The sequence below is a fragment of the Aspergillus eucalypticola genome, assembly GCF_003184535.1.
Source record: "Aspergillus eucalypticola CBS 122712 chromosome Unknown BO83scaffold_1, whole genome shotgun sequence".
In the NCBI taxonomy this organism is placed as follows: Eukaryota; Fungi; Ascomycota; class Eurotiomycetes; order Eurotiales; family Aspergillaceae; genus Aspergillus; species Aspergillus eucalypticola.
This window is the reverse complement of record NW_020290275.1, coordinates 39,312-62,122: the sequence shown is the minus strand read 5'-3', so window position 1 is coordinate 62,122 and position 22,811 is coordinate 39,312. Positions and strand designations below refer to the sequence as shown.

The 22,811-nt window shown below is 49.8% G+C and overlaps 11 protein-coding genes across 11 annotated transcripts; 6 read left to right on the top strand and 5 right to left on the bottom strand.

The window, feature by feature from the left end:
• Positions 1–50: 50 nt before the first annotated feature.
• On the bottom strand, positions 51–1,881 carry BO83DRAFT_394569 (uncharacterized protein; the record flags this gene model as incomplete). The annotated part of the gene is made up of 5 exons (XM_025533017.1): positions 51–284; positions 457–957; positions 988–1,131; positions 1,359–1,561; positions 1,656–1,881. 5 exons carry the CDS (start codon positions 1,879–1,881, stop codon positions 51–53), a joined length of 1,308 nt encoding a protein of 435 aa, XP_025393044.1.
• Positions 1,882–2,923: 1,042 nt separating this feature from the next.
• BO83DRAFT_328014 (enoyl-CoA hydratase/isomerase family protein) lies at positions 2,924–4,147 on the top strand. Its single transcript, XM_025528141.1, has 4 exons — positions 2,924–3,277; positions 3,365–3,475; positions 3,546–3,902; positions 3,978–4,147. The coding sequence occupies exons 1-4, from the start codon at positions 2,958–2,960 to the stop codon at positions 4,126–4,128; spliced, it is 939 nt and encodes a 312-aa protein (XP_025393043.1). The 5' UTR covers positions 2,924–2,957; the 3' UTR covers positions 4,129–4,147.
• A 6-nt stretch (positions 4,148–4,153) lies between these two features.
• BO83DRAFT_350978 (presequence translocated-associated motor subunit PAM17) lies at positions 4,154–5,135 on the bottom strand (the record flags this gene model as incomplete). The annotated part of the gene is made up of 2 exons (XM_025528925.1): positions 4,154–4,491; positions 4,563–5,135. The coding sequence occupies 2 exons, from the start codon at positions 5,133–5,135 to the stop codon at positions 4,315–4,317; spliced, it is 750 nt and encodes a 249-aa protein (XP_025393042.1). The 3' UTR covers positions 4,154–4,314.
• Positions 5,136–6,208: 1,073 nt separating this feature from the next.
• BO83DRAFT_350976 (putative integral membrane protein) lies at positions 6,209–7,291 on the bottom strand (the record flags this gene model as incomplete). The annotated part of the gene is made up of 7 exons (XM_025528924.1): positions 6,209–6,395; positions 6,445–6,604; positions 6,656–6,707; positions 6,759–6,951; positions 7,011–7,034; positions 7,102–7,139; positions 7,199–7,291. The coding sequence occupies 7 exons, from the start codon at positions 7,289–7,291 to the stop codon at positions 6,209–6,211; spliced, it is 747 nt and encodes a 248-aa protein (XP_025393041.1).
• Positions 7,292–7,738: 447 nt separating this feature from the next.
• BO83DRAFT_328008 (Zn(II)2Cys6 transcription factor) lies at positions 7,739–11,373 on the top strand. Its single transcript, XM_025528140.1, has 5 exons — positions 7,739–8,231; positions 8,281–8,307; positions 8,414–9,843; positions 9,898–10,853; positions 10,903–11,373. The coding sequence occupies exons 1-5, from the start codon at positions 8,170–8,172 to the stop codon at positions 10,987–10,989; spliced, it is 2,562 nt and encodes an 853-aa protein (XP_025393040.1). The 5' UTR covers positions 7,739–8,169; the 3' UTR covers positions 10,990–11,373.
• A 459-nt stretch (positions 11,374–11,832) lies between these two features.
• On the top strand, positions 11,833–12,954 carry BO83DRAFT_394564 (uncharacterized protein; the record flags this gene model as incomplete). The annotated part of the gene is made up of 1 exon (XM_025533016.1): positions 11,833–12,954. One exon carries the CDS (start codon positions 11,833–11,835, stop codon positions 12,952–12,954), a length of 1,122 nt encoding a protein of 373 aa, XP_025393039.1.
• Positions 12,955–13,680: 726 nt separating this feature from the next.
• Positions 13,681–15,597, top strand: BO83DRAFT_422078 (MFS general substrate transporter; the record flags this gene model as incomplete). The annotated part of the gene is made up of 8 exons (XM_025535021.1): positions 13,681–13,839; positions 13,902–13,981; positions 14,034–14,214; positions 14,265–14,318; positions 14,397–14,891; positions 14,940–14,949; positions 14,987–15,253; positions 15,299–15,597. The coding sequence occupies 8 exons, from the start codon at positions 13,681–13,683 to the stop codon at positions 15,595–15,597; spliced, it is 1,545 nt and encodes a 514-aa protein (XP_025393038.1).
• On the bottom strand, positions 15,368–16,450 carry BO83DRAFT_373862 (uncharacterized protein). The gene has a single exon (XM_025530062.1). It carries the CDS (start codon positions 16,373–16,375, stop codon positions 15,656–15,658), a length of 720 nt encoding a protein of 239 aa, XP_025393037.1. The 5' UTR covers positions 16,376–16,450; the 3' UTR covers positions 15,368–15,655.
• Positions 16,451–17,085: 635 nt separating this feature from the next.
• Positions 17,086–17,720, bottom strand: BO83DRAFT_422076 (uncharacterized protein; the record flags this gene model as incomplete). Its single annotated transcript, XM_025535020.1, has 2 exons — positions 17,086–17,600; positions 17,651–17,720. 2 exons carry the CDS (start codon positions 17,718–17,720, stop codon positions 17,086–17,088), a joined length of 585 nt encoding a protein of 194 aa, XP_025393036.1.
• A 2,465-nt stretch (positions 17,721–20,185) lies between these two features.
• BO83DRAFT_373861 (uncharacterized protein) lies at positions 20,186–21,221 on the top strand. Its single transcript, XM_025530061.1, has 2 exons — positions 20,186–20,368; positions 20,435–21,221. The coding sequence occupies exons 1-2, from the start codon at positions 20,248–20,250 to the stop codon at positions 21,142–21,144; spliced, it is 831 nt and encodes a 276-aa protein (XP_025393035.1). The 5' UTR covers positions 20,186–20,247; the 3' UTR covers positions 21,145–21,221.
• A 297-nt stretch (positions 21,222–21,518) lies between these two features.
• Positions 21,519–21,836, top strand: BO83DRAFT_422074 (uncharacterized protein; the record flags this gene model as incomplete). Its single annotated transcript, XM_025535019.1, has 1 exon — positions 21,519–21,836. One exon carries the CDS (start codon positions 21,519–21,521, stop codon positions 21,834–21,836), a length of 318 nt encoding a protein of 105 aa, XP_025393034.1.
• Between the last annotated feature and the right edge of the window lie 975 nt (positions 21,837–22,811).

Below are 22,811 nucleotides of genomic sequence, written 5' to 3'. Positions count from 1 at the left end.
CCCCGGGCTTTGCTCTGATAGTAACATCTGACTACGGAGTTTCTATATTCTCAATCACGAACGTCTACCAACGCTCGAATGAGAGTATTCGCGTTTCTTGGGTGGTTATTTCGCCATCTTGATCCGGTCACGCCTTTGGTTGGGCCCTGGACCATATGGGTTTGTCGAGAGACTTGGATATAGACGTCCTCCATATTAGGACTACTTCCATATTCGTGGACCCACACGCGCACAAGGGGATCGCGGCCCGGGGACCCAACGCCACCAAAGCTACAGTACTGAGGCTAAGCACGGTGTTCTTTGATATTGAACTCGACGAATGAAGTGATCATGGAGTATAAGAATGATGATATTGCCTATCATGGGCTCAATACATTAAGTTGTTAGCGAGACAAGCATGGCGCCGATGATCCGTCTAATGAATATTAGCGTCCCGGAATTCAAAAGCAGGGAAACTTCTGCGTCCGCCGGCTCCGTCTGCTCCTCTTGATCCTTGTGGTCATCATGTCTGGATCTGGGTAGAGTGGACGCCGGACGAATTTCACAGCTTGGGAAGTTTGATTGGTGGCTCTCCACGACCATTTCATCCCACGATTCTTCCTCCGGGTCGTCTTCCTCCGTTTCACTCTCTACTTCTTCCTCACTGTCTTCATCAGTGGCTTCAACCTGTAGCCAATCGGGGTCGGGGGGGTCAAGTTCTTCATCGGTTGCATCAGCGGCACCACTTAGAGCAAGAACTCGATGGAGAGCCCATTGCATATTGAGCAGCTCCATCGATGGGAGTGGATGGCCGACTGGGTCGTCTGTCTTGAAAGTGAGAGTATCCCCAGAGCGTAGGGCTTTTTCGGTGTGAATGTCGAACAGTTTCGTATTGGGTTTGCCTTCCACCTTTATAGAGGACACGCAGCCATCGGGGAAAGGACTCGGGATATCTCTGGACGACATAGAGTCCGAAACCTTGTAAATCGGCATCTAGAAAAATTTGACCTTGAGAACTTTCTTATCTTCGCTGATCGACAAGGGATTTAGGGCGAATCGCGCTGTCTCCCAGAGTTTATGGGCGAGGTTGGACATGCACATCAAGTTGGAGCAGGTCTCCGTGCCATTAGGGCCTAAGACCTGTGCTTTCCACTTGCTTATTGTTTCTTTACTCCAGTACATTCGTAAGATTTCCAAGAAAATGTTTAGTTCTGTTTTCTTCCTCTGGCCGAGGCTGTAGGGGAAGATGTGCGCTACTTCTAGCGGTTCACAGTACCCGGTGAGAATACAAGCGTTCTGATCTCGTTCCTTACACTATAACAGGTAATGAGAAATTGACACGGCCATCTTGTTTGGTTCGGTATGTAAATTCAACTTACCAGTTTCTTGGCTGACTCGCTACGGCCTGCCGGCTGCTTCGTTGTTTCTTGAGGACCTACTGCTGCAGGACGGGTGTTGCCAGCGAGTGTGGGAATCCTGGACGCGGTTTCTGAAGTACGCTGGCGCTTCTTTGGAGTCCTCTCAATGTCTTGTTCTTCTGCGCCCTCTTGAGAAGCAAGTGAGCCTCTAGACCGACACTTCCCTGGTGTTGCATTAGCTCGTACTCAATGGGATAACCGGTTACATCACTTACAAGACATGATTATTTCCTTGAGCGTGTCGCTTGGTAAATTTACCTGCCACATCCATCGGAACCTCCGACTTCTCCGACTCTTGACAGGTTTTGAGATATTTCCTCAAGATGGCGAGATTCGTAAACCAGAGGAGAGCCCATCCCGTCGAAGGGAGTTTTACATGTTCGATATAGGCGGACATCTGGGCAATGATCCTGCGCCGCTCTGGGTCGAGGAGCTCATCTGCAGGTCCCCTGGAGGCTATTTTGTTGGGCGTAAGTGTCGACATCACAACAAAACTGGCACCAGCTTCTGCTGGATACCGCGAGGAAGTTCAAGCAAAAGGGCGAAACGGGTGTGGCTTCAACGACAGGAGGCTAATGGGGGCGAAGTTTGGAAAGGAAAGGGAAGGTGGCAGGAAGAAGGGAAAGGTGGCCAGGAAACAGCCATGGAGGAGTGTTGTCATGCCTACCTACTGTAGGATACGTAAGAAGGTTGTATTCACTTGTAAGCTCTAATCCACAGCTATGTAAACTTGGGTAGTATACTAATGTCAGATCCATCCGAATCGACGTCGGCTTTGCGTTTGGGATCGGTCTTAGCTTTGGCTTTAGGCTTCGCCATAGCGTCGTCAGTTGAACTCTACTACGAATTTGAAAAGGTGACTCCCTTGGCGTGAACGCGGGCATCCTTGGGGGTGCGGACTTTGGAGATTGCCTTGTGCAGATAGTGCCCAGGTCTTATTGATCACATAATCTTTACTTGTGTTTCCCGCTCACTCCCTCGCCATAAACCTTTCCACTCCACCTCTCCGCTTCAGCCTTCACCCTTTCGCCTCACTTCTTCATCCCACAACTTTACGCCCTTCCAATTGTCACCTTGCCCGTCATCCTTTCTCCAGAGGTGTGGGTCAGGCTTCAGTTTCCCGAGGGTGCATACCTCGGCATCGAGGGGGGCGCCGGATTACAACATCCGTCAATTCTATTTGCACATTGGTCAAGAATGATTACAATATCTGACACATCTGACAGCTACAGCTGCCCTAGATCTCCCATTGTAAGTAGATGCAGAATTAGACTTAGCTCCCAAATCTCATGCTTAGAACCAACAACTCGTCTTCCAAAACTGCGGGGTAAACTCAGCAACATCCACGGAGTCATACCCGGACCTCGGCGCCATCATCCATCCTCCATCACCAGCATACTGTCATAGCGTTTAGTAAACAAACTCTGATAACCGAGCAATTAGACATACTCCAAATACATCAGAGTACATAAAGCAAGATCGCAAGACAAGGTGAATGCACAAGAGCAGTATCATCACATCAATCATCCCAATCCATCAGCATCCCAATTTACTATCATCATGTCCATCACCCTCCCCCCATCCTACGAATCCCACCCAACAACCCACATCAAACTCTCCCACCACCCACCCAACACCCCCTCCCCAACCCCGGTCATCATCATCACTCTCAACCGGCCCGACAAACGCAATGCCTTCACCTCCACCATGGCCCAGGAGCTCGAATGGGCCTTCACCACCCTGGACCGCGATCCCCGCGTGAAAGTAATCATCCTGACTGGTAGTGGAGATACATTCTGCGCTGGAGCAGATCTCGAAATTGGATTTAGTGTAGGCGGGAAGGGGAAGGAGAAGTTGAACTTACGTGATTATCGCGATAGGTGGGATACCATACACCCCCCATATACTACTACTATCTATACTACTACAACATAGCTACTAAACTATAATTGAATATATAAAAACAGCGGCGGCCGCGTCGCCCTCTCCATCCACCGATGCCGCAAGCCCACCATCGCCGCAATGCAAGGCTCCGCCGTAGGAGTCGGTATGACCATGACTCTTCCTGCTGCTATTCGGTATGTTCCCCCTCTTCCCAGCTCCACACAATCCCTAATTATAATAATATACTAAGATAATATGGTATAGAATCGCCCACACCCCCAGCAAATACGGCTTCGTTTTCGCCCGCCGCGGCATAACAATGGAATCTTGCTCCAGCTACCTCCTCCCCCGACTAATCGGGTACTCGCGCGCCATGTACCTCGTCTCCACGGGGGCAGTGTACCCGCCTACATCACCGCACTTCGGGGGTCTCTTTGCCGAGACATTTCCCACTAAGGAAGGGGTTGTGAAGCGGGCGGTGGAGTTGGCGAGTGAGATGGCCCAGCTGGTGAGTCCGATGGCTGGGGCGTTGAATCGGGCGTTGATGTGGAGGGCGCCGGCGAGTGTCGAGGAGGCGCATTTGCTGGAGTCGAGGGTTTTGGGTCATATGTTTGCTTCTGAGTAGGTTTTTCTTTCTTTTGTTGTATCTTTTTCTTTTGGTGGTTATTGGTGGGTGCTGACGAGGTGATGGTGTAGGGATCAGAAGGAGGGTGTTGGGGCGTTCTTTGAGAAGAGGAAGCCCGAGTTCAAGTGTGATTTGGATGTGGATGGGCCGGGATATTATCCTTGGTGGGCGGAGGTGGATATTGATCCGAGGAGGGAGGTTCAGAATAAGTCGAAGCTGTAAGAGTGGAAGACAAGGAGGTAGATATAGCGAAGAAGTGAACATATTCAATAATCATTTTAAATCGCTCACTGATATGAATATTCGTACAAACAAAGAGAACTTAATCACAGTTCTCAAGAATGCCATAATAACACTCACTCAAAGGAAACAGGCATCCCATGCAAACCAGAACCACTAAACTAACTTTCAAACAATGAAATGACGTCTCTTGCGGTTATACGCCCGCTGATCCTTTAACCACTGGCGATAACCCTGCACACTACCGATCTTCTCACCATAGTAATCCGGAACAGGGTTAGCAATGGAGTTAGACGACGGGTCGACACGGAAGCGTCTAATACGGTCGAAGAATTCCTTCTCTTTCTGCACAACAATCCATTATCAGCATTCAAACTTCCATAACAAACTTAGAACCAGCAAGGAAGGAAACTCACCACCATAACAGCAGGCTTGTATCTCCGATAAACCAACCCCCAGACAGCATTCCCTACAAACGGACCAACAAGCCAACCCGCCGCACCACACGCCGCCGTCGCCATACCCAGCACCACAAACGGATCCAGACCCATGACCTGCGCGCCAAGGGACTCCAGATCCTGCGTCGAGAGAACCTGCACCCCAATGACCGTGGTGAACAGGGAGCTCACGATCGACGAGGCAAGCGAGTACCGGCGGCGGCTAGCGCGGAGCTTGAAGAACGAGTCCCAGTCGAGACGGACGGCCTCGCTTTTGGCAGCGGCGGCGGAGGAGGAGTTGGCGCGGCGGAGGACCAGAGAGGTGGGGAGCTGCGTTGTCGTGGAGGGACGCAGAGCTGTGGTGGTCTTCAGGGTCTGAGTGCTGCGGACTCGCATGGAGGAGGTGTTGGTGCTTGCGGTCCGAGCTTGAATGAGCGCTTGATACAATGGGTTGGTGCAGCTGCTGGGGTGGGCGAAGGGGCCCAGCGTCTTGGATGTGAGGCGTCCGCTCAGCATGGCGGTACGCATCCCGTTGATCGAGGGGGCGTGCATGGTGGATGGATGTTGGGTTGCAAGTGGTAGGATGTTGTGGTGATGGTGGTTTGATTGATTCGTTCTGAAGTTCGGCGGGTGAAGCTGGGGATTATGTAAGCGGGTCTGAGGCATGACCTCATTGGGAGATGCCGCGGTAAATATGGACTATATAGGGGCAGTGCTTGTTTGGAGTGATGAGTGTGCTCAATGGCTGTAATTGCCTTGGTTTGGTTTAGGTAATATGTTCTATTAACTCGGGGGCGGATTATAGCATTTTTGGTGGGATCTATCGGATGATCTTGGGCTCTTGAAAAGAATACTCGATCGGGAAGTATCATGCTAGACCAGATGACTAGTCAAACATAGCAGTACAGAGTATATCTACTGCTCTTGGCTCTTAGCAGATACTAAAAGTACTAATAGATAGTTCTCCTGTACAGCATAATATGGCATTGTTCTACTCTATACTGCAACGTTCAAGGCATCACTATGGTCGGTAAGCAAGTCAACCAAGTCGTGAAGCGGAGACATAGATATGCATGTCAGAATTAGGTGTACAAATAATTATGCTCCCATTTTGCGTTTCCATCACCAAGCCTACTGGTGGTGCTTCTGTAAGAGGGAAGTCTGCCTGGTTGTGATCGGTAGATCTGGGAGTGAAATAGGGGCCGAAATGAAGATTGCAATGTTGACATTGAGTAAGAAGTGTATTGAGACTCTTACCAGGGGCTCAGAGTAGCTTTCAGAATGAAGAGTGGACCAAAATTTCTGAGAATCGAAGAAGATCGTATAGGCTGATTGTTTGGCAGGCACTATTTCTGTTATGTAATTTGCTCTTGGTGTTGAATGAGCTCGGCTAAAGAGTGCGGGGGTTCAGAACGCTTTGCGGGGTATCGAGCCTAATAGGTGAAGAAGATGCATAATTTTGTACTGTATATTTCCGGAACAAGAACATCTCGCGTATATCGAATCAATTGGCTGAAGTGTTATATGCTGGTAGTATATATCGTCTCATCTATACTGTGGTGTTGACTATATCTCGCCTAGATCGAGTAGGCCCACCGCTATACTCTGCAACTCAAGATGTATGGTTAAATATTGCCGTTGCTTTTGATAGCTCCAGGGCGAGACTGGGCTTTGGCGCTCGTTCCGTATCCGTTCACGCGGCCATAGAGCCATTTGAGAGTTCCCGTGCTCAGCGCCATTGTAACGGCGCTCAGGGCGAAGAGTCCAATGCGACCCTCGAATCCTACAGCCTCAAAAATGGGGTAAGGATACCTGTGCAGTCAGTGAGCTATACTTCTATAGAAGCAAATACAAGACATACCATCCATTGTATTGGAAGCATCGTTCGATCCAGAACCAGTATCCAAAAGCGATGGTGCTGGACAGAGCCAGTGCAGGGAGAACAGTAATAGTCCAAGGAGGTGAAAGAAGAAGAAGGTCAATCAGTAGAACGATAGACGGTATAGCATGGAAGCCGACGTCTTGGTCGCAATATTAGCAAGCTTCCTTCAAGCGATACGAGTCCGACTTACCGGCATGCATGGGAAGTATCACCCAATCAGGAACAACCAAACGCTTATCAATCTGTTGAACAGTTAGGGGGAATTACAATCGTCCATGAAGAAATTAAATTACCAAACGGATCCCCCAATATAGGATGCTGATCAACACTTCCATTGGAGCGCTGCATACAGAAAGAAGGTTCTTGACTAAAAATAGCCGAGCCGATAACGTCATATCCGCCAGCAGACCGGCGGTAAAGGTGAGCGTGGCCAGCGTCAGCCCAATGACCGTCAGGTACTGGAAATGCCAACCATATGCTTCATTACTGCGATGAAGGTCAATGACATCTTTGGTTACTCCAGGGCAAGGACATGGGATACTTACGCCACATTGGGGTTCTCGTGCATGCTAGAGAACGGCTGGTTAGTGGGCGGGCCGAGCACGGGGAGCACGAGCTGTAACGGACTCAACATACTACTTGAACGAGAAGAAGAAGCTGGCTAGACCTAGAGACTGCCATGGGAACAAACATCAGCCCAAGGAACGAGTGACCGACTCGGGGAAGTGCTCACATGAACCAAGGCCGAGAAGCCTCTGGACGGGCTGGACAGGCGCTGCAGGGGATGTTGCCGCTGAAGCGACTGAACTGTTCCAGAAGACGCCATACTGGAAGCGGGATAGAGGTAGAAAATGAAGGAGTTTCGATTAATTAGAACGACACTCGGTTAGAACCCGGAAGCTTGCAATCACTGCCGAAGAGGCATGAAATGAATAAGAGAGATAGGGATCTCACTAATGCAATGATCTAAAGAGCTGACTAGGATGCCCGGCTATTCCGGGGAGGCCTTAGTAACCGGGGGCAGCTAAGCCTGACGGGGTAAAGCTGGGCGCAGCTGAACTGGACAGACCGCCGCGAACCGGAGAAACCCGCCGCCCGGACCAGCTGGGCCTTGGCTTATCAGGCCGGTCTGATTGATGGAGACGGCCGATGGTCTCCCCCCCACTGACTGGTTATCGGGTGGGCTTCATGACTGTTGACTGGCTTGTCTTCTCCGCCCGTCTCGTGTAGCATGTATCTTGGTTCGGTGATTACTTCCACTCCTCCCTTTCTTCTCTTCTTCACTCCAAAAGTCCCTAAATTTTTGCTGGCTTGTGCTTCTTATCCTGAACAACAATAGCGTCACCCTATACCCCCTAATTCTTGGCTACAAATCAGTTTACAACGGCGTCGATCGACTAGTAGGGTTGCTGTTAAACCACATAGATTACCGTGGATTCTTCCCCACACCCCGATGAGTACGAACAACGGGTGTGGGTGTCTTGTCGATTATCGTTTCTTATCGTCTTGGGTGAAACGCCCTACACGCAGGAAAAAAGCCTTCTTCAGTCTCTTATCTAGATCGTGATCGCTGTCTCGGTCTGTATGGCGATCTTACTCTGCAAGGTAGATCGGAACCATCTCAGATTCCGGACCATTTATCGCTGTGGTCGCGATTGCTGTTTGTCGGATTTAATCCCTCAGCCAGATCGGGTGTGAACTTCCATGCCTCGCCCCAGAAGACCCGGCGCGCCAGAGCCGAAACGACGATCCCGTAAGGGCTGCTGGTGAGTTTGCAGATACCTTTTGTATGTATCTTCAATTAACTAGTCCCAGGCCATGCAAAGCCCGAAAGGTGAAATGGTTTGTCTATACCCTGAATCTTTTTCTTTTGCTATCAAAACTGCTTTTCACCGAGAGCGTTACGTCATTATGTTTTCGTGTTGACGATGAAGCTAATTTCATGCAGTGGAGAGGAGAAGCCGTCGTGCCTCAACTGCCGACGCCAAAATGAACCATGTGACTATAGCATCAGGTTGAATTGGGGCGGGAGGACACGGAGAAAATCTTCTGTAGACTCCCCCAGCTCTCAGTCCAGTAGTCCACCGGGCCACTATGCCACCTTCAGTTTCTCGCCATCGAACCAATACCATCCGGATGCCCCGAGTCCAGTCCAGTCATACACACCCTTTTCCATGCGAGACGGAACGACTGTGCCAGATCAAGCTGCAGGGGACTTGCTATGGGATGTCGGACTTGCAGGGGGAATGGAAATAGGAACATCCACAACCAGTCCTAAAGGATTACATGATATCCTCCATGAAACTCCGACTGCCTTTGGCCAGTTAAATAATGAATCCAACTGTACAAATGGCAAGACCTCTGTAGACATGGGGGCTACGTCGCAAGATCAAGAAGCGACCTCCCCATGGCCAGATTTGTCCCCCGATTTAGCCACATCCTCGTCGAGCGAGACCCTGCTCGCTTTCTCCCCGCCTGTACCTTCATCGCTGGACACCATCTCATACCCATCGCCTGCAGATACGAACTCGACTATCGGTTCATTCGCGGCTTTTAACTTTTCCTCTGCCACGATATCGAGGCCCATCTCGTTCCTCCGACATACATCGGATCTCCATCATTCCCCGCCCGACTCCAATCACATGCCCGAATCTCGTACCGAGTTTTCTAGCTATTCCTCGTCTACGGATGTGATGAGCATCTATGGAGACTTCCAGGCACATGCATCATCTTCTGCTCAGAATGCGGCATCGCCAGGGTCGGCAGAAGCAAGTTTGCTTTCGTCAGGATTGGCTCACGAGGCCCCAGCGCTGCAGGCGGGTCCAGCCGTCCATACGGAGAACTTCTTCAGCAAGATCATGAACGATCCTCTGCATCCTGATAGCCAATCCGATGGGGTTTATTCTCGCACAGCATACCTTTCCCATGCTGCTGACAGTGCAGGCCAGAGCCTATCGGAACCGGAGGATGTTTCCATGTCGGAAAAGAGATGGCAAGCTTATCTGACCAGGGTCACGGACAATTACGGGTTGGATTGCGGGCGCCCGGATCTCGATCTCAACAAGAACGACGATCATTCCGCCATTGACATCAACTACGCTTTGGATCTGATTAACTCGGACAGTCGACCTTCCGCTTCGAACTCGGAAGGTTTGCATACAGAGAATGCAAAGTACGATGGATCTGACTGCAACAAGCGTAGCTACTATGCATCGCCGGTACCAATCAATATACCGCGGTATCTTTCGCCGTTGCCACCGTCACTCGTGAAGACGCCAATTAACTTGATGTATTTCCACCACTTTCTCAACCATACCGGTCGCATGCTGGTTCCTCATGATTGCGAAAATAACCCGTTCATCTCGGTGTTACCGACCAGTACGTACCATTAGATGACTCTACTCAGCGCGTTTACTGACATGAACTAATTAGTGGCAATTGGCGACTCTAATCTTCTAAACTTGATGCTGGCATATTCCGCTAGTCATCGGGCGCGGTATCTGGGCCATCCTGAGCCCGCAACCCGAATTGCACACTGGGTGAGCAATGTCTTTCCCACTCTGCGCTTGGCGCTTGAGGATCCCCGTGAGAAGGTGACCGACAGTCATCTTGCGACTGCCATTATGCTTCTTTCTCTGAAAATCATATCTCCCAGCACGTTTGAAGTGCCCATCCCATGGCAAAGTCACTTGAAGCTTGCTCGGGATCTGTATCTGGCACGACAAGAGCAGATGTCATACCCTGGAAACCGTGTCGGCGCATTTCTCACGCGCTGGCTGGGATATCTCGATTTCATGGGCGCTCTGTCGTGCCGGAAAAGCGGACCACCATTGTCTGCATATCAATCTGTTCTAGCTGTCTGCTCTGATGCAGGAACGCATGGCGAATATTGTGTTGACTGCTTCAGTGGATTTGCGCCCAAGACTGGCTTGTTTCTAATGCAGCTGGGAAGATTGACTCATGAGTGTGACAATGAGCGTTTCGATGAAAACGGAGTCTTTCTTCCTGACTGGGAACCATCACCAGGTGTTGTCTTTGAAGCCGAATCCTTGATAGCGGATCTTGGCGCTTTGGAAACCTATGCCTACGCTGACACAGCGCACTTCGGTCCGAGCAAGACCGATTTTCTAGCCACTGACCGGGCCTTTCGCTATGCAGGGCTATTGCACCTTCATCGCCGGGTGCTAAATGCGTCGCCCTTCTCTGAGGCGGTTACGGGGGCCGAAAACGAGCTCTTCAAGGCAATAGGCGACATCCGGCAGAGTGCGTCTGCAGAGGTCGGAGTTCTGTTCCCGTTGTTTACTGCGGGCTGTGAAGCTCGGAATGCCGCGCAACGAGCAGAAATCCAAGAGCGTTTCGATTTCCTCGAAAAAACAGGAATGAAACAGGTGAGTCGATAGCTATTCGCGCAGTTAACAGGTCTGACTTTGTCTCTAGATGCAAAGCGCTCGTACGCTGATGCAGCGATGCTGGTCCGAAGACTTGCCGTGGATCGCATTGGCTCAGGGCGAATTTCTAGGGTAGCCCAGCAGGTAAAATCGTCTTGTACATCATTCTTGCTCATAAGCCAATGCTACTGGGAGAGGTGCATGTATTGTACCTGCAGAGTGTGTCCCGCTGACTGCGCTACTTCCATATATGACGCGAGCGCAGACAGCAGGCCTGACTCTACTGAACTTACTATGTACATATCAAGAGGCCGTCAAGGGGTGGTCATTTGTAGAAGCTGTTGGTCTCCCGCCCAACACTAGGGTTGTAGTACCACCACCACCCAAGGCACGTTGTATACTCAGAAAAAGTGCTTGCCTCTTTGCTCGAATGGCCACACGAGGACTTCAGATGTCTCTCTAGTAGATGATTCTACCTTTCCTTGAGGCGAGGTCTATTTGACCTCACTCTACCCTCCGCATACTATGTCTTAGTAGCAATTCTGCTAGGAATCCTACTACTATATAAAGGCCATTATTTACTCTATCTCTTCTAATCTTCATAATTCTCTCTTTTACAGACCTCGGTAGCGATCTGCGAAATATCCTCTATAAAGGCCATTAGTACTCTGACTTCCTCAACCCAACACAATCTTCTTAGTCTCGCATCGATAACCTTGACACCTAACAAAAAGAGAGGTTGCCTAGTGACGAAGCACGCCATTAAGCTGTGACAGTGAACAACTTCACCAAACGCCCACTACCAGCGCCACTTCCCAAAATGGAAGGGTGCCCCTCCCAGCCATACCGGGATGGTCCTCAGAGTGACTCGGGGACCATTCTAGTCTTAATACTTATTACCATAGTGTTTCTTTGCTTTGTGGTCTATCGTATAGAATCTTATGTATTCCTGATGCTTCAGACGTGCGAGCGGAAAGACATGGCTCACAAGAAGGATAAGAATAGTCTGCAGCTGGAGCGGACCGCGCTGGCTCCAGTGAATCCTTGTGCTCAGAATACTGCTCCGCTCTCCAGTCTCCTGGACAGCGGACTGGACGACATCAAAGTCCCCAGCCTGCAGCCACTGTCACCTATCAAAACGCCTTCTGTTGTCCGGATCACAATTCACAAGGAGCCTACACAGAGAGCGACGAGCCTGCTCATAGACCAGCACGTCGACAATCTGTCCATTCCTGTGCTGGAACCCCAGAGAGTGAGTGCTCGTTCTTATTCATCTACCACTATAACCCAAGTTCGACCTCCATGGTTAACCCGTCTGGTGTGCGTCAAGAAACAGCCGTTCGTCACCATGAAACCACCAGTGCTCGTGCCGTGGGATGGTACAATCAAATGGGCTATCCGAGGATCCAGTGTTTTTGAGACTACGGATGAAGAACTCGACGCGTTGCTGTACCGCCCGAATATTGTCAGCAAGGAATCTCCCACTGAGCTCTGGATGTTCCAGTTTGGCTTGCGCTATATCCCCGCTGAAGGTGACAGAGATGTACACCGCGCCGTCACTATTGAGAATCTACCATCAAACGTGACCCTGCAGCAACTCTTACCTCTAATCACCGGCGAAATCTACTCAGCGCACTTCCTCGATACTGTATCTATCACGGGGTCAAACACCGCTTTCATCGTCTTCGTTACCCAGGCAGATACTGTTGACTTTGTCAAAAATTCCGGCGGTAGTCTCGCCCTGGGAGCGACACAGGCTAAAGTGACCCTGGTCCCGACTCCAACTTATCCTATGGCAGCTAGTATGGCACGGCTGGTTTTCGAAGAGGGTCACACGCGGTGCGTCCGTATATCTGGTGTGCGGGATACTTTGAAGGAAGAGATACGTCGGGTCTTGGGCCGGTCGCCGTTCTTGGATCATCTCGAACGGATCGAGGACGGACAGGTGTTCGGGGATGTCTATGCTCGGTTTCATTCAATCAAGGTGGCCACTGCCGCCTGTAAGCTATTGAAGAGTCATCCGAGCTTCCAGAAATGTAAACTCCGGTTTCTGGCAGCAAGACCTTTGGCGCGGCAACCCCGAATCGGAATTTGGGATTGAAGAGCAGTCTCGTCTTTCTGCACGTCTGTACAGTAGCTAGCCTTTATATCGTTTCATTACTGGCGTTAATGGAGATCCTTCAGTAGTGACCGGGACTTGGTAAGCAAGTAAACAATGCCTAGAATTTCCCCGCATGGGGGCGGGTCTCCAGCATTCCTAGCCGAGCTCTCCCCGGCTTTGACCCATCCACAGTAACCATCGCATCATCCATTGTCATTGATCCGCGGGTACACTACTTAAGACAACACACCTTCTCCGATGTCATTACTCGAGTTGAATTCGGAAGGGAACTTGATCGCCGTGCTAGCGCATTCCACGGTAACACACACATAGCCGACTCAAACATGGCAGTCCTTGCTTCATCCTGTGCAGACTTCCAACGCGGGGAATAACCCTTCGTTTGGGCCCGACTAACTTTTGGGTTTCCTCCTCCAGTTTATCTCGGGCCAATCGTCCTCACGCACACCCTTGGCGATCATCATGATTGGTTTCTTATTGGCTCCGTTGGCGCTGATCGGTCTGTCTATCCTCGCTTCTTGACCCTAGATCCTTCGCGAAGTGCATCGTCATTCAGCTGCAGCTACGATCACGATGGGATTACCAATTGCCGGAAGCCCACCCTTTAAAAACGCTACTGGTGCCTCCCCTCCTCCCTTCACTGCTCCTCTCTAGTGATTTCTTTTTGCTCCTCAACCTCCATCTCTCCCAGTGCCACACAACATCACAATGGCGCAGGTCGCCGAGAAACCAGCGATACACAATTCCTCCCGTGGTATGGTGGATACCGAAAAGGCTACTACAGTTCACGGTTCACCAGAAGAGTCGCAACTGGATTTCCTGGATGACCCAGATGAAGGCTTGAGTGAGGAGGAAAGGGCGAAGATCGTGAGTAACCCGCCCGGGTCAACACCAACAGGGATAATGAGCTGGACTAATGCAATTACCAGGATCGTGCATTACTGTGGAAACTTGATTTGCGGCTCATCCCGTGGTTGAGTTTGCTGTACCTGATTTCTTTCTTGGATAGGTATGCACAATTGCTCCAATGACCGTTTGGGAAATTAATGTGGCTTTAATAGAACAAATGTTGGCAATGCCAAGCTCGCTGGTCTCCAAGGGGACCTACATATGACTAATTCGCAGTACAACGACTCTTTGACCATTTTCTTCGTGTCATACGCAATCTTCGAACCTATCACCAATGTTCTCCTCAAGCGCTGGCGACCTAGCGTATTTATTCCGATTATAATGGTAGTATGGGTATGGATAATGAGGTCTTACGCTGGTTGATCTGCGCTGATTTGAGACAGGGTATATGCATGACTTGTATGGGACTCGTACACAACTTCTCTGGGATTATGGCGGTGAGTGCCTGCATAGATACACGATTTTCAAAAACTGGAATCGCGCGGCGCAATTATTGTCCCTGCTGACGGTAGTAGGTGCGGTGGTTCCTTGGCCTGGCCGAAGCCGGTCTCTTTCCTGGCGTTGGATACTTTTTATCCTGCTGGTACAAACGATCCGAATTCGGCGTCCGCATGGCCATTTTCTTCTCCGCCGCTGCCCTCGCAGGGTCATTTGGAGGATTGCTCGCGGCTGCGATCGCCCTGATGGATGGCATCGGAGGCAAGGCGGGCTGGTCTTGGATCTTCATTCTTGAGGGTCTGCTGACGATTATCATCGGCGTACTGTCCGTATGGATGGTCTACGACTTTCCGGACCAGGCCAAATTCTTGTCCGAAGCGGATCGCAAGCGTGTACTGCGTCGTCTGGCGGCTGACAAGCAAGCCAGCGCCGGGTACGAGAACTTTGAGATGACTTATTTCTGGAGCAGTATGAAGGACTGGAAGACGTATCTCAATGCGATCATCTACATGGGTTCATGCATGCCGCTATATGCATTCTCCCTATTTACCCCGACTATCATCAATGAGCTAGTATGTCCTCTACAAGTTGACTACAGTATACAGTACTAACGGTAATAGGGTTTGTTTGGTGATCCTCTGATTTGATAGGGAACTAACCGGCGCAGGCTATACCGCGATTCACGCGCAGCTGCTCAGTGTCCCGCCTTATGCCGCAGCAGCTATCGTCACCGTGGCAATCGGTTTTATCGCAGATCGGACCGGCCAACGTGGCATCTGCAACATTGCGGTGTCACTCCTCGGCATCGCTGGGTTCTCCTTGCTTCTTGGGGCCAGTTCCGCAGGTGCGCGATATGCAGGGGTATTCCTGGGCGCCATGGGCATTTACCCCGCGATCTCGAACACGATTTCCTGGGCCAGTAACAACGCAGAGGGTATGCATCTCAATGATAGTGAAGAACCATGGCTAACGGTGACAGGTGTGTACAAGCGCGGTGTCACGCTAGGTATTGTCATTGGCTGGGGCAACCTGAACGGCGTGGTATCATCCAACATCTACCGCGGCGGAGACGCGCCTCAGTACTATCCGGGTCACGGGGTAGTGCTGGCATATTTGGTGCTGTTCCTGTTTGGTGGATCACTCGTGCAGTATGTTCTCCTCCGGCGAGAGAACGCGAAACGCCGTCGGGGAGACCGAGACCACTGGATAGCAGGACTGGAGAGACAGGAGATCGAGAAGCTTGGAGACAAGCGGCCAGACTTTATATACACGCTGTAGCTGTACCAGAATCAATCTACATCTTCACCCATAACCTCCCCAATCCACGATCTATAATCTAAACCCCCTCCCTCACCGTATAATAGTTCACAATATCCTGATCCTTCTTCGGCCCTTTAACCACATGTCTACTCGCCCAACTAACCACCTCCCCAATCCCATCCCCACCATCATCATCATCCTCTTTCTTCACCACCCGAAACGCATACGCCGTCCGATACATATCATTAATACAAAGATGATTCCCCCTCGCCGTAACCACCACCGTCTGCTCCCCTCCCTTTCCTCCTCCAGGTATAGATGGCGGCACCGGCGCACTCACAAACTCCTCCCCATCCTCATCCCCACCACTCCCAGATTCATCATTATCAAGAAACTCCATCCCATGAAACAAATAATCCGCGACCCGCTCATCACCCACTTTCGCAAACCAGACGGATAAATCATCCTTAACTGTAGGTGTAGTTGTGGATGTAGACGGGGATGATTTTAACCTCCAGATATAACTCTTCTTCCATTGTAGGTTATGTCCGATGTGTGGCGGCAGGGTCCCCGTCTCGGTGTAGAGAAGTTGGCGCTGCAGCGCGGGGGAATCTTGTGTTGTGGTGGTGGTGTCGGGAAGAGAGGTGAAGGATGCGGTGCCGTGCAGGTTGCCGTTGATGTCGTGCGGGTTTGCGCTTTTGAGGACCCGTAGGAGGGTCCAGTTCTTTGTGGTGAGGGAGGTGAAGAGGGTTTGGAGGTTTAGGTTGGGGGCCATGGTTGGGGTTGGGGTTGTCATTGTGGGTGCATGGTATGGTTGTGTGGTGTGGTGAAGAGAGGTGGTGGGAGAGTGACGGTGACGGAGGAATGGAGGGGGGGGAAGGAGAAAGGGCGGGTGGAGATGCGGGAGGGTGGATTGTGACCCACTGAGCTAATTAGTAGTCTTGGGTTAATACTTAGTAGATCTAGTATTGAGCTATCATCAATGGAGTGAGTTTGATTAGTTTTGAGGTTTCTCATCGACGATCTTCATTGATGATAAGTAATACAATATTTCATTCCATTGAATGCGTCTTGGTTAAGTTGAACGCCCACTTTTTATCAGCTGGTCTGGCACCGAATTCTCACAATTCCTGATTCTAAAAAGTCGCTAACAGATCTCTACTACTCAAGTCTAGGTCTATACTACACAAGTCTGAGATGCTCATTCGAAGTACATACTACTGCCATACATGTATATCTGTACATTCTGCGGCATCATAATTTAATCTCATATTCTCTACAGAGCAAACACACATCGACTTACTCCCCAGCACGCATTACGAACACAAGGTATGGCCTGATCAAACTGGAATATATCAAAAACCGAAGAAAGCTTTCGCTCAGTATTCTATCTAATTACCTTTTTTTCTACCCATAGCAACCACAACAGCATCATCTTTAGCTCCAAACAAGCATACACTCATCCACTGACGCAACAACTATCCCAGCAACACCACCTCACATCACCTAGTTGGGCCTAGGCGGATCCTGCGGCTTGTCATCGAGAGGCTTCGGCTGGGGCTTGGGCTTGGGCTGGGGCTTCGGCTGAGGTTGAGGTTTTGGCTGAGGATTCTTAGGAGGCTTCGGTCCATCGTCGCGCTTCTGTGGGGGATTCGGGTCGCTGGGAAGGGGCCCGTCCTTAGGAGGTTGGGGCATGGGTTGGGGTTGATTGTGAGGTTGAGGGTCGACCTCTGTGGGTTTGGGCGCATTGTCGGGCTTGGATTCATCCTTGGGAGGTTGAGGCATATCACCGCGCTTCTGTGGGGGTTGAGCGTCGCTGGGAAGGGGCGCATCCTTTGGGAGTTGAGGGATGGGCTGGGGCTGATCATGGGGCTGAGGATCGTTCGCAGGCTTGGGAGCGTCGGGTGTAGTCTCATCCTTAGGAGGCTCCGGGCTGTCACGCTTGTTGTTGTAGTGAGGCTTGGAAAGAGAAAAATTAGGAGGAGGGTTGGGGTGGTGGTGAGGTTGGATATCAGTAGGGCCTGAGGGTGTTAGCATGAGAATAACTATGTCAGATTGTTGCAGGACATACGTGGAGCAGGAGGAGCAGCGACAGCCAGACCGGCTACCAGCAGGGTAGAAAAGACTGCAGAGAACTTCATTTTGAGTGACAGCAAGGATTGAAGGGATTGGAAGTTCAAGAAAGACCGGTTCTCTTTATTTGTGAATTGTGATCTTGCTGATGAGTGGATAGCTGGGCTTCAACGTCCCTTTTATACCTCTCGACATGCATATACGGAGTATCATCGGCCTCAACAGTCCAGAACTCATCCGATTACCCTCGTGCAATCTTTGTCTAGACTGAATAAACTTTGCATCTACCAAACCATGGGCTTGATGTATCAGCCCTACCGTGTTTCAATATTGCATCAAGTTAGCAAGATCTTGAATAGAATGGGACCAGCATCCAATACACCACTTGAGAATTTCTTAGTCATCCACAGTCTTGAAAAATATGTAATGACTAGCAGTTTCATCTCTGTTCAATCAAGCCTCGCTTTTCTCCGGGACTGCCCCAAATTTGGGTCCAGGTACGGTGCACCTGCAAAAATCCTCGGCTTCTCGGGCCGGGAACGTTCGTCGATCATGAAGCTTAGCGTTTTAGATGTCGATCAGGCCATGGTATACTAAGTTTGTGAGTCGACGTTTTGATAAGCAGGCATTGTGATGCATCGCCTACCAGGAAGCCAAGCATAATTCAGAGTAGTCCCAAACAAGAACTTTCCACGGTAACATCAGCAATGATGAGTCCGCCTACTTTTCCGAATCCATATTAGCATATACACCTATCTAACTTTTATACATCCCCACCATGTTTCTAAAATGATAACTCCCAGTCTAAGATCCCGACTACCGGGTAGCCTTATATCCAGTCCCTGGGCCATCAGACCAATCCCCAATTCTACCGGTGCAGGGTTTTCCTCATCTGAAACAGTCACAGAAAATCTTTTCAAACAGTGAGTCTATCTTTCTATGCTCATACCATTTATCAATCTAGAACCGAGCAGCCGGGCATACCTAACAGAATTGGTATAAGTCCGTGTCCACATAGGGGCAGTTATACCCGGTCTGAAGCAAAGGAAAACTTTAAACCAGGTACAGAGATTCTTATGCCGTGGATTATGCAGTTGTAGGTAGTCGTTTGATATACTACCAACAATATAGGCATTGCGGATAAGATGGAAACATAACAATATTCTAGTCGTTCCTTCTTAGTGAAGCCCTACTCCAACGACCTTCTGATTCATGATTCATGGCTGTAACAACATGGTAGTGTCCTTTCTCCTCTTGCCCGTAGAAAGGTAACATATGCTATTATGCTTCACTCCAACACAAGAATAGAATAGAAATAAACAGAAAAAAAAAAAAGAAAAGAAATAAATATAATAATGCTCTCCGTGATCGGCACTGCGAACCGAACCGTGAGTTAAATGAAACTTGGCTGTACTTAGCGGGACGAATTGCAAAGTTTGATTGAATAGAGAGATGAGCGGGAGAAGATTCTCGTACGTTTGGTGTTGATCATTGCTTAAGATGCTTGGTCAGTTTCTATAGTTCTCGAGCTAGGTTGTTGTGGGGTATTGGTTATATTTTAGTAGAGTCCTATCTTTATAGTACTCTGGGAGGGTAATGACTTAATGTTTGTAGAAATTAATAGTGCATCGACCCTCTTATTCAATAGATAGGCACACCCTAACTAAGTATCAAGGATCAAGCAATATTTTTGGACGATATATTCAGCCAATACTTGTAGGTTGAGTTAGTTATCTCCTAGGAGCAGTAAGAGACCCCGAAAGCGGTATAGTAAATAGTAGAAGCAGCGGCAGAAACCTGCCCCCGACCGCCCTATTGACCGCTCAAAGCGGCAGAACCTAGCCAACCTCGCTGCAAAAACCCCGGATTTAAGCGGATTTAAGACATTCCAGTTCCCAGAACACTCACCTGGAATCTGTATGTTTTTTGACCGCTTTTGAGCGAGGTGGCAGAATATGGTCGCTCAGCGAGTTGCCTACATTGAAGTATGAGGGTAGTGGATATCGATGAGTGATATCTATTGTTTTGATGGATAGCGTCTATCTGTGTGGTTGAAATAATAGATATGATATGTTGTTGTTTTGTAAAGCATGACTTTTTAGACCTTCTTCGTTGATTTATTCTAATATGAAGTATACAATCCAGGGCCTCTCTTGTCATACTATCATTTACATGCTCCCTTCAGTTTTCATGTCAATATTATGATAATGATGGGATTGATGGGAGTGATACTACTGTTAGAGAGCTTTTACTCTGTTCACCTCATAATCGTCTTCAGAAGCCTATCCAGCTATTGCTTGTTGCCCGAGCGAATGCAATCTCCAATTGTTCTGATATTATATGCTTTTGTAGATGAAGTAATATCATCAAGTTATAAAGAGATCAAGGCTCAAGATCATCAAGTGCAGCCTAATGCTTCATGCTACTAGACCAAGCTCATCTCGATGAATGCAACATGTGCGGGGATCATGGCGTGCGCAAGAACCCCGCATGCCACCGCCGACGATTCATGTCTATCTTTCATCCTTGAATCCTCGAAATCAATCACCCGTATCAACCAAGTCGGTCATTCCATTATAGGCAAATCATCCAGCCATGTCTTCACAAAAAGTCTATTTGGACCACTTGCTTCTCCAATTCAGCAAGGAAGAGTTCGAGTCACCGTCCAAATGGTTGACTGATCACTTTACCATCATTGAGGGTGGCACTCATGCGGGTAAGATATCAATTGGCCCTTGTTGACTATCGGATAAGATCTTTTGCACATGCTTATACCCGGCAGGTGGTCTGAGTCGCAACAAACTAATCATCTTCCCCGACGGAACTTATCTGGAACTCCTTAACTGGATAACCAAACCTGAAAATTGGAGGGACCGACCGGGCGATTTTGCGCTTACTTCTTTGGCACCCGTATCGGCCGAAGATAACCATGACCGTATAGTCAAAGCGCTGGATACCATCTCTGATGATAGCCTGGGGGTGACGTACTCGCGGCCGATCGACGGAGGACGTCAGACACCCAGTGGGGTTGATATTCGTTGGAAGCTACTGAAGGCACGTTATTCCGATACGCAATCAACTACGCCAGATCTCCATCCTCGAGGCCGCACAGATGCACCCTTCTTCTGCCATGATGTCACGGACAGGGTTCTGCGCGTCCCGTATGATCAGTCTTCCGTCGTTGATCACCCGTCAGGCGCAACGGGGATTGCGGGCATCGAGCTGCTCGTGCCTAAAGATAGACTGCAATCCTATGTGGCCCTTTATACGTGCATAGTGGGAGCATCCCCGCGCTTGTCCACTACCGAAGCGGAATTCGAGCTCAGAGCGCCGGGTTCCCTAGATTTCTCCGGGGTTCTTCGCATTCGGGCTGCAACATCGGAAAATGATGATCAATATCTGCGGGAGAAAGGGATTGGCATTTCGTCTTTGCTAATCCGATCGAAAGCTATCGGGGATTTTCGTTTTCCTGTATCAGATTATCTGCATTGAGGTGCTCGTGCTAACCCGTATGTACCAATGCAATGTTGCAACCTATGCCGTAAGGTATTAGTCGAAGAGATGGATTATCAACCGATGTACCACTGTACTGCAGTCGCAGATATCAATCCATTGTAGCGAAATCATGATGTATGCGCATTGCCTGTATCTGATAACTTCATATGAGGTCCTAGTAGACCATAAGTAGTCCTAGATGCTCTTGCCAACTGTTCCAGAAACAGGCAGATGCCTGATCGAGCAAGGGATCTGTCATCCTGGCTTTTCCGACCGTATAATGATCTTTTTATAGGTCGCAGATCGATCAGGAGGTACATGGCCCTTGCTTATCATTTCCGCATTAGTAGAAATTGTTCTGGCTTGCTATAATGCCCACGGGGCATCTGCTTGAAGTCAGCTGTGTTGCTCACCGCTGGAGCGGTCACTGGGTTGAGCTCGTTCAGCTGCTTCAGCGCATGCTGCGGAGTCGTATCGCTAAAGGTACGTCGTACTTCTACTCCTATCTGCACCGGGTGAGCCACACTGGGACAGGTCCTGGTGGCGTCATGGACACATTCCTCCCTGCCCCTGGAATGACCGATCAGCCCGGGGATGAAGGAGATCGGTTCCATCCGGCATCCAGAGCGATCCGTGGATCCACGGCTTTTAAACTCAAATCAGAGGAATGTGTCAAACGATATCAATAATGTAAACTCAGACTTCATGTCATCTAGATGTTAGATGGTTGAGTCGTGAGCAAAGCGGCGGATAGATCGAGGCGATTTCAGAGATTCATCAGTCACCCAAGGAGGCGACTGAAGTCAATAACTCTGAGACACTTCCCCAGGATTACACCCTCGCAATATCCCTGGATGTGAAGGTATCACGGCACCGTTGCATTGTGGGGCTTGGAACCAGGCGCCCCAGATTATTGGGAATAGTGTGCTGCAGAAGATACCCACAGGTCAGTTTGACAGGGCAACAGCCACGGATTCGGGACGACGCATGCGGCGAGGGTTGAGGGGGAAAGACCGAAAGGGTCCGCGGAAAGCAGGAAGATGTAACGAGGTACTGTTAGGGAGATGGGGACAAGTGGATCCCGGTTGCAGGGTGTTGAGATTTGAGGATGATGAAGATGAAGATCTGGGAAAGTAACAGACTACAGAGTCGAGTCAAGAGGGGGCAAGAAAAGAAGAAAGAATAAGATGCGATGGGGCCCTAATCAGCGAAAAAGGCGTTCAGGGTCCAGACTGCGCGGCCATAGATTAAAATAACCGGCAACTAAACTGGAGGAGGAAAAGAGCATCAGCAAGACTTCGTAAAGGACTCCATTCTTACGCAACTTCGGGCGCAAATGAATTTTCGGCGCTACGCAGTGGGCCTAACCAGGGCGAAGCAGGACTAAGCAGGACTAACCCCCAAGGCAGTAACCATCATCCGCCCGTGTCTCCGGCCGCAACCGGCCAGGCAATCCTTCCTCACTCAATCTTCCTTTTCCTTCTTCCTGCCCTCCTTTCATAATTATTATTCTATCGTTTCCTTATCCTGTCTGGCCCTTTTCGCTCCCTCGCCTATTCCCGCTGTTGTCGAGGGCATCTCATCGGTCCATCTATCCCGTCATTCGTTCGACTCGGTCTCCCACCACAACCACCACCACCCTTCTCAACTGCCACCTTCGCTAC

Coding starts and splice junctions, on each gene's coding strand:
- BO83DRAFT_328014 (XM_025528141.1), top strand. CDS start 2,958: ATGTCCATCACCCTCCCCCCATCCTACGAATCCCACCCAACAACCCAC. Junction 3,476..3,545: donor ACTCTTCCTGCTGCTATTCG/GTATGTTCCCCC, acceptor AATATGGTATAG/AATCGCCCACACCCCCAGCA. Junction 3,903..3,977: donor GGTCATATGTTTGCTTCTGA/GTAGGTTTTTCT, acceptor GTGATGGTGTAG/GGATCAGAAGGAGGGTGTTG.
- BO83DRAFT_373862 (XM_025530062.1), bottom strand. CDS start 16,375: ATGACAACCCCAACCCCAACCATGGCCCCCAACCTAAACCTCCAAACC.
- BO83DRAFT_328008 (XM_025528140.1), top strand. CDS start 8,170: ATGCCTCGCCCCAGAAGACCCGGCGCGCCAGAGCCGAAACGACGATCC. Junction 8,232..8,280: donor CGATCCCGTAAGGGCTGCTG/GTGAGTTTGCAG, acceptor AACTAGTCCCAG/GCCATGCAAAGCCCGAAAGG. Junction 10,854..10,902: donor AAAAAACAGGAATGAAACAG/GTGAGTCGATAG, acceptor CTTTGTCTCTAG/ATGCAAAGCGCTCGTACGCT.
- BO83DRAFT_373861 (XM_025530061.1), top strand. CDS start 20,248: ATGTCTTCACAAAAAGTCTATTTGGACCACTTGCTTCTCCAATTCAGC. Junction 20,369..20,434: donor TGAGGGTGGCACTCATGCGG/GTAAGATATCAA, acceptor TATACCCGGCAG/GTGGTCTGAGTCGCAACAAA.